The sequence below is a fragment of the Rutidosis leptorrhynchoides genome, chromosome 9 (genome assembly GCF_046630445.1).
Source record: "Rutidosis leptorrhynchoides isolate AG116_Rl617_1_P2 chromosome 9, CSIRO_AGI_Rlap_v1, whole genome shotgun sequence".
In the NCBI taxonomy this organism is placed as follows: Eukaryota; Viridiplantae; Streptophyta; class Magnoliopsida; order Asterales; family Asteraceae; genus Rutidosis; species Rutidosis leptorrhynchoides.
In genome coordinates, this window is record NC_092341.1 from 255,533,124 (window position 1) to 255,541,771 (window position 8,648).

General features: G+C 32.6%; 1 protein-coding gene across 1 annotated transcript; it reads right to left on the reverse strand.

Moving 5' to 3' along the window:
* Positions 1–768: 768 nt before the first annotated feature.
* On the reverse strand, positions 769–5,008 carry LOC139866670 (uncharacterized). The gene is made up of 6 exons (XM_071854961.1): positions 4,759–5,008; positions 3,248–3,629; positions 2,178–2,374; positions 1,925–2,069; positions 1,248–1,401; positions 769–979 (listed from the first exon to the last, which is right to left on the reverse strand). Exons 1-6 carry the CDS (start codon positions 4,815–4,817, stop codon positions 957–959), a joined length of 960 nt encoding a protein of 319 aa, XP_071711062.1. The 5' UTR covers positions 4,818–5,008; the 3' UTR covers positions 769–956.
* Between the last annotated feature and the right edge of the window lie 3,640 nt (positions 5,009–8,648).

The following is an 8,648-nucleotide window of genomic DNA, read 5'->3' on the forward strand; positions in this document are numbered from 1 at the left end:
TGCTTGACATCAAAGAAGGGAGATTTAAGGGTCAATTGGGTTTAACTCTCCGGTCCAGAGTACCGTGAATAGCCCCTCACGAGATGAGGATATCTGCAGGGGTGGTTAAGCATAGACCAACCATCGACAGGTTATCCGGTTGGTGATGACTCGTGCTGGGTTTTAGGGTTTATGTTCATAGAATGTTACATGTATATCAAGAATATCTAGTGGAATGCTTTTGAGTCCGGTAGAGCGGGTAGAACGGCGCTATGTAATAAGCGCTCCTGTTAACAACAGTGTATGTGTGTATGTGAAGTGAATGTTCAATGCTTTTCTGCTGTGAATGAAGTCCGTTATTTATAGGGCAATCCTTCTTGTCTTTTATCGCCACATAATAAGGTTAAAAGGATCGTAGCCTGCCAATAGTATGCCTTTGAGTGAGCTGACCCGACAAAAGTAAAAAGTGTTCTTGTCGGACTTGACTTCTTGTCTATCAGGTGCCTTCTGCCAGCTACAGCATCGCCTGACATGTTCACGTCACCTTGGCGCTAGCATGGGATGTGCGCCAGGCCTGTGACTTGAGCGCTTACCCCTTTTGCGCATCGCTCATAGCTCAAATGGTGATGCTATTTGATGCGCTACACGAGCTGATCGGGTATGCGTATCATTAGTATAACTAATTGTCAATGGATCGGTTATTTTTTTAAACCAACCAACAAATTGATTACAGATTACATGCATTAAAGCTTCAAGAGCAAAATTAAAAGAAGCTAAAAACTATGGCTATGAAATTGAAATTGAAAAGCTGTACTTAAAATTATTATTCTAAATTGATACACAACATATTTGAATTTATTAAGTAAAGAATGGTTAAAAGAATGATATACAGATTATACAGTTTCTTTCATGTGATGTAGTTCTACTCAATTGCACAAACAGCTTTAGCGAATGTAGATAAGCGGTGGACTCGTCTACTAATCCCGAGCAGATATCCGCTCTACATAAAAACAAGAAAAAAGGATAAACGTTAGCAAATGAGTACAATAAACGTTAGCAAATGAGTACAATACGAAAGAAACATATCATATCATACCATATCAAAAAAACTAGATTATATAATACTCCTGTCCCATTGCAATATTTGAATCAGCATATTAGTAGTAAGATAATCTAAAATACTCTTCTAATCTCTGTTAACGAATCTCGTGGACTCAAATTAATACTAAAATGAAATGAACATGCATTAGAGGAGGAAGACTACGTACTCAAATATTCGTATGAGATTATCATTGATGTTCCAAATGCTGACATGCTAAAAAACCTCGGACCAATTCCTCTGTAGAAACCTTTCCAGCCATCATCAGCGATCAATTTTTTGATAACTTCGCGAGTAGACGGTCGTTTTTCGTGTTCCATTACCTTGTACACAACATATTAAGGAGCATAAAGTTTAAAGACTGATGAAAATCAAATAGGAACTGGTAACTTATTAATGGTAGGTTATAACTCTATGGTAATCAAGGCCTCACGACCCATTCGCCTTCATTGGATTTAGTCAAAGATTAAGGGCTACATTATGCATGGTTTTTAGGATAGAGGTAGCAAGTTGGGCAGTCATGCAGGTTGGGTATGGGTCAAGCTGGTTATGATTAACACAAGTCGTCTATTTAAGTGGGTTAGGTCGGGTTGGTTTGCAAAACACATTTCATTTTATCACATATCATACAAAAAAAAAAAAAAAATTAAATAAAATAAAATTCATTGATTTTTATTAGTAAATACATTTTATTAACATAAAAAAATTACTTTATAAAGTTGTATTCATGTAAAATAGATTATGAGGCAACTTTCAGTCCATTTGACCAATTGACATGTTCCCCTTTTACCTACAGCTTTTCATTGACCCGATTACGATATAAAAAAAACTGAACCCAAATTGTACCTGTAGTCGAGTCTTTATAGTGTCGAGTGGAGTTGTGATAACAGAAGCTGCAGCGCCAGCACAAATTCCTCCCGCACCTTGAACTAAAACTGTAGTCCCTTGGCTTGGACCAGATCCGTTACTATAATTTCCGTGACCTAAAAGCCTACATTATACACTAACTTTCACATAATCCAAAAAAAATAATAATAATAATAAATAAATAAATAAAATGAAAGACACTGCAATTGTCATAAGTAAATAAATTCCTTACCTCCATATAACGCGTTGACTGGAACCATAGGTGGCCCACCAAACGGCACTAGAAGGGGTAGAGGTCATTAACGATAAACCGAATCCTCTGTATAGTCCTCGGATACCATCTTGTTTCAAAACTTTACGAGCAACATCCAGCCCACCGTTATAGCTTGTATGGCCTGAATATCCTTGAACCATCAATCTTTGACTAATCTGTTGACTTCCATTATTTAGAACATCCACACAGACAGACACTTACATCTTTGACTATATATATAGTCAAAAGTTCAAACGAGAACAAAAAAAAAAAGTAGAGACTATGAGAACTTCTAATTTGTAAGGATTTTAGATTCATTCGCATATAAATGTTGATGTAGATGTTGATTAAGCATAATAAAGTTTAAGAAAAACATTGATTAACATTTAAAATCAAATATATAATTTTATTCACATGTACAGATTTGTTTTTGAACATGTAAACATTTCATATAAATTACAGTTTAACAAGTAATTTGTGGTTTTAACGTTTGTTTGTCAATTACATTATCATTAAGTAACATTAATATGTAATTTGTTGCATTTATGCAAGGTTGAAAAACACGCAAAACGGGGTCGGGACCTTAAAACATCAAGACAGGGTCGAGACGGATGTTGACTGACGTTGACTTTTATATATAAAAATATATATACACATATTTCAAAGCCAAAAAACTTTCGTTGACTAGTTTGTACCTATAATCGTTATTATTGTTAACATAATACAAAAAAGTAACACTAAACTACGTCAATTTTGATCGATTTGACCGATTTAAACCGAATTTTTGACTTTTGACCGGCGTTGACCCGACCTTTCCCCCATTTGACCCAACTTTTGTCCATTGACCGACTTATTAGACGACGGGATGGGGTTGAGACGGGGTAGTCACCAAAACGTCGCAACGGACGTCGTTTACAACACTGTTTATATGTATAAAAACCACGTATTCAAAAGTTCTCGCAGTTCTGTACTTTTTTGTGGTTCTCATTAGAACCTACCCATATATATAAATAAATAAAGGCAAATTGAAGGGGATATAGAAATCAAACCACATCAATAGGGACAAAAACACTTTGAGATAAAATGGCAGTTGTCATGCCAGCAAATCCGTTAGCTAAAGCAGCCTTCGTAGGATCTGAAATTTTCAACGGTTCAACCACCTTGAAAGCAGCCACCTTTGTTGTCTCTAATACAGTAAGAAATAAAACCCTTGCAGGAATTGCGCCCATGATTACCGTCCCAAAACCTTTGTATAAACCGGGGATGCCGTCTGTTCTTAGTAATCCCCGAGCAATAGCATACGCACTTTTTTCCAACGAGTTCTTTGTAGCAACCTGCATCCTCGTCTTTACAACAAATATAGGGTACAGTCCTACCGTAAGACCCGAAAATATCCCGGCCCCTACCACATAAAACTTTGTTTTATCAAGCCTGCATAACAAAAAAATAAAAAAAAATTAAAAAATTAAAAACCAACATTAAATTAAATCTACATTTCAGTAACGAAATATTACAAGTATGATAAAGATAGATGGTTATAGTAGCAACAGATTTTGGATCATGTACCAAAAGTTATGCTTATTGTATCACGCTTTACCCTAAAAACATAAACATAATCGTTCATTTGTTCAAAACTCAGAAAATTCTAAACTATATTCGTATTAAAATATTGACCAATTTTGACTTTGACAACAAATCCGATTTTGACCCATTAACTGACGCTGACCGATTAATTAAACGGATTTTGAAAAATTGTATCGGCATGTTCTTAAAGAGGAGTAACCGGAAGTTAATCGAGGTTTTTTTACTGCCATGGCTCCTACAACAATATTCATTATGTATAGATTCTGTAAAGATTCTTGAGCTCGTTTACAATTACAAGCAAACTACTTTTATCGTATTCTTTTTATAACAATGCAAACAACTTCTATCTGGTTAAATGAAGGTTATTTCCATTATTGTAGCGCTTAATATCAACATATAATAAACCTGATCCTATGATATATAAGCAAAATTTTCGAGATTCAAATAGGGTGCTGGCTATTCAAACTAACTTGATGCTTATCTTTATTGCTTAATTTTTTTTTTTTTGGGCTAGTGTATTTGGAAAAGGGGTCTAAATCTTAGAGGCGCCTATAATATTTAGTTATTTACCTCTTTGTAAATGCATATATCGATCACTTTGTTGCAACATCATGCTAATCTTGGAGATACATGTATAGATCTTAAAAAGGTAGAAGGTTTTCCCTATTCGGGTTACCAGTGAGGTCGAGTAATCCAACCCCATACTCTGATGTACGCAGCCCGGCAGGATTTGGCTGTTTCCAACCCTTCCCTCGCCATCACTAAATATTCGTCATAGACAGGATTCGAACCTGAGACCTCTTGCAAGGAACCCAGGCCCGAACCACTGGTATAGATCTTGTTCAGCATAAAAATGCAAGCACTATTTTTCTTTTTCTTTTTTTCCAACATATGGGGAACAAGTTTCATATTCATTATCAATATTCAATATGTTACTTTAAAAAGATAAATTAAAATACAAAATTGAAATTCTTACTTGTCCCAATTAATTTCGGTTTGAGAGAAAGATGGTGTTTCCTGACGAGATGTCTCCATATCCAAGATTCTTGAAATAAAATCGCCTTTTGTTAGAGCATGGTTTTAAATAGAATGAAAAGGAATAGAAAATTACGCATTGAATTAAATAATTAAACAAAAGATATCATAAGAAAATTGGTAAGCGGAAAGGGGGTAGAAGCAAGACTCATGCGTCAAAACGTTGGATGGCAGTTAGGTTTGTTGGTTGCAATTTGACCCATTTATCAGGGGTGACTAGGTTACCAGTTTATTTTATGAAAATATATTAAATTAAAGGAGGTGATTCTCAGTTAATCACACCACTTTTTTTTTCCACATAATTATATATTTTATCTTTAATTATACTTATAATAATAATAATAATATAAATTCGATTATTTAGCACATAACTGTAAATTTATAAGACAAAAATGTACATGATTCAAAAAGTGATGTGTGAGAATGTTTCTCTTAAATTTAAATATCTAAAGAATATTTATATCTTTCTATAAAAAACAACATTAAAGTGAATTTATTAATGATATATATGATATGATTTACATTTGTTTACAAAATATGTATATTTATCAATCTAATAAGTTTACATTTTATTTAAAAATAATTCATGAATGACATGTAAGTATGTAACTCAGTAGTAGGTTTTTTTTTTTTTTTTTTTTTTTTTTTTTTTTTTTTTTGGCAAAAAAACGAAAACTATATAGATGAGATCTTCATCGAAAAATGAAGATCCTAAATAAAACGTACAAAAAGACAAGAGACTGGGAAGGCTCGAAACTAGTAAACGTCACAAGTCGACATTCACTCCAACCGAGCCAAACCTTGACTTCCAAAACCTAAACAAATACAAACTACCAATCTAACAAATGCTATTTGAAAAAACAATTATAAATAACAAAAACAAAGACATAAAACGAAAAATAACCGAATTAAGAAGGCTTGTTACCATACCTCTTGTCCGGTCGATTTGTGAAACCATCAATTTTGTCGATACGAATCCCTTTGCCACCACGGGATTCGAAATTGTATGAAACAACATTAGACGAGGAACTCTCAATACGTTTCCCGAGAACCCAAGCCATTCCTTGATCCTTAAATTGTTGAAAAAAACCAATATGATCGGCACCGGAAGAACCCCATCGTTGGACTCCATGAAAGACCTTTGTATCACCTCTCCACATTCTATGTCGTTGGCATTATCTTTAAGAGAAAAAATACTCTCAATGTGAAATGCCCCGTTCATATTAATTATAAACGTTTCATATTAATTGGTTTCTTTGCGAGGTTTTGACCTCTATATGAGACGTTTTTCAAATCTTGCATTCGTTTTTTTAAAAAAAAAAAAACAACCATAACCTTTATTATTGAATAAAGGTCTTAATGACATAATTTAGATTGTCTATCAAAGACAATCTCCTCAAATAAATAAGTTTTTACACAACCCATTACAATATGATCAAATATATTACAACAAATACTCCGAATGCAAGTTTAAACAATATAAACAATTATGCCGACTCCAAATCTTGACCTTGGGTTGGCATACGACAGCGGAAGCGTTTTTAATATTCACCTGAGATTAAACATGCTTAAGACGTCAACAAAAATGTTGGTGAGTCATAGGTTTAATTTCTATATAATAATCATAATATTTAATAAGCCACAAGATTTCATTTAATTAAATGCGCAGGATCATTACAACTGCAAAAATCATTCATACAATGAGTCGCCTGGTAACCGACCTTAACATAGAGCGCTTAAGATATCTGGCATCATACATTCCACTATTCAAATGTATGACAAGAACCCTTCGAAGTACTAAAGCATTTCCACTATTCGAAAATGGGGGTGGTTGGTGCCCGTAGATCTACCTTTAGGATTCGCGTCAATTAGTGTTTTTCACTAATTCTTAGGTTACCAAGCATAATAATAATAAGTACAGATATCCGGTATAACAAAACAATCGTAGAATGTAGTTCCATGAACTTGTGCTTATTTTGTAAAACATTTATAAATTTTGCATGTATTCTCATCCCAAAATAATTTAGATAGTAAAAATGGGACTATAACTCACTTGTGATGATTTCCGAATAGATGGTGGTAAGACTTGGCCTTTGACAAATTCACGAACCTAATAATAATATTCTTGTGTCAAGATATATATATATATATATAATTAATATTCCATACTTATGATACTTGTGATAATTTTAATTGTCCATTGTTAGTAGTCCAACGTTCGTAGTCCAATAGTCCAACAGTATGAATATATATATAAATATAAATGCGTATATTGTGTTAGAATTCACTAACACTATAATATATTGTCTTAATATAATAAGACACATAATATGTATATTTTCTGAAGCAATCCGCGACCCATTGTATACATGTCTCAGGCTCGATCACAACTCAAAGTATATAATATTTTGGAATCCACTTCGACCCACAGCTAACTCGAAATTACTGCCAATGGTGTCTTATAGTTCGTTCCAATAATATATATAGAAGAAATCAAAATGATATGTCAAAACGCTGTATACGGATCCACGGTGATCAAGTCATATATATATATATATGTATATATATATGTATATATATATATGTATATATGTATATATATATATATATATATATATATATATATATATATATATATATATATATATATATATATATATATATATATGGTGCCTTATGATCTTTATTAAGACTATAATATATTGTCGTAGAACTTAATCACGACTATTATAAATTGTATTTTCATAAGTTCGGGAACAAGACATGTATAAATACATGTAGGATACAAGGTAAGTTAGCTAGGATAAGGTTAGCATCCATTTTTATTAATCAAAACCGTAGCTAAAAACAAACAAAAATATTCAATTTTGTTTTACCCATAATTTCTTCGTTACAAATCTATTTTGAGTGATTCGACTTGCCATGGTTTTGTATTGAACCGTTATTTATTAATCTAAACAGAAAAAGTATATGTTTATAGTTGAAAATACAACTTGGGTGTCAAATACAAGAAGATAGTCATATCCGTCGTAAGAACGACATCTTGATGACCTTTTTGAAAAACATACTTCCAATTAGAGTTTAACCATGGATTTTGGATATATTTTATATCCATATAAAATAAGATTTTTCACCAAAGGAAATCTTTTAATTCAAAGTTTAAGATAGGTTTTTAAAATTAAACCCGAAACAGCCCCCGTTCGACTAAGACGGCGTATATTCGATTTTAAGGTGTTCTTCGTGTTTATAAGTTTTATATCCTTATGTTAGCTTGACATACTGTCATAATACATGTGTTGAAGTATTTTAAAAGTTAAGTTAGAAGGATTAAATTTGTTTGCGAACACGTTTAGAATTAACTAAACTATGTTCTAGTTGTTGTAAGTTATAACCTCATAATAAGATAGCTATATGGATATGAATCGAAAAAGATTATGAATAAGGTGACTACCTCAAATTAAATGAACAAAGTTGCTGAGAAAATAAGATGATAATCTTGTGATCAAAGATATCCTTGATGACTTGTAATCCTTGGAGTGGAATCATAGAATGAACAAAAGTTCGAATAAGATTTCTATCTTGAATTAAGATAGTTATAAATATATGAATTGAACCAAAGCTTATATATGATTCTTACTTTGATAAAGAAGAGTAGATGAGTTAACAAAGTGTTCTTGAAGCTAGTTTATGATCAAAGTGAATGAAGATTTTCTAGTACTTGAAGTATGTGTGTTTAAAGAGTGTTTAAAGAGTAAGAAATGGAGAGAATACTTGGAGTTCTTGTGTGTGAGTATTATGAGAGTGAAGATAAGTTAAATAGCTGATATGAAT

Excerpts from the sequence above, each read along its gene's own strand:
- LOC139866670 (XM_071854961.1), bottom strand. The coding sequence starts at position 4,817 with ATGGAGACATCTCGTCAGGAAACACCATCTTTCTCTCAAACCGAAATT. Across the intron at positions 2,070-2,177 it reads AGTCAACGCGTTATATGGAG|GCTTTTAGGTCACGGAAATT; the intron begins GTAAGGAATTTA and ends TGTATAATGTAG. Across the intron at positions 1,402-1,924 it reads CTATAAAGACTCGACTACAG|GTAATGGAACACGAAAAACG; the intron begins GTACAATTTGGG and ends GTTGTGTACAAG.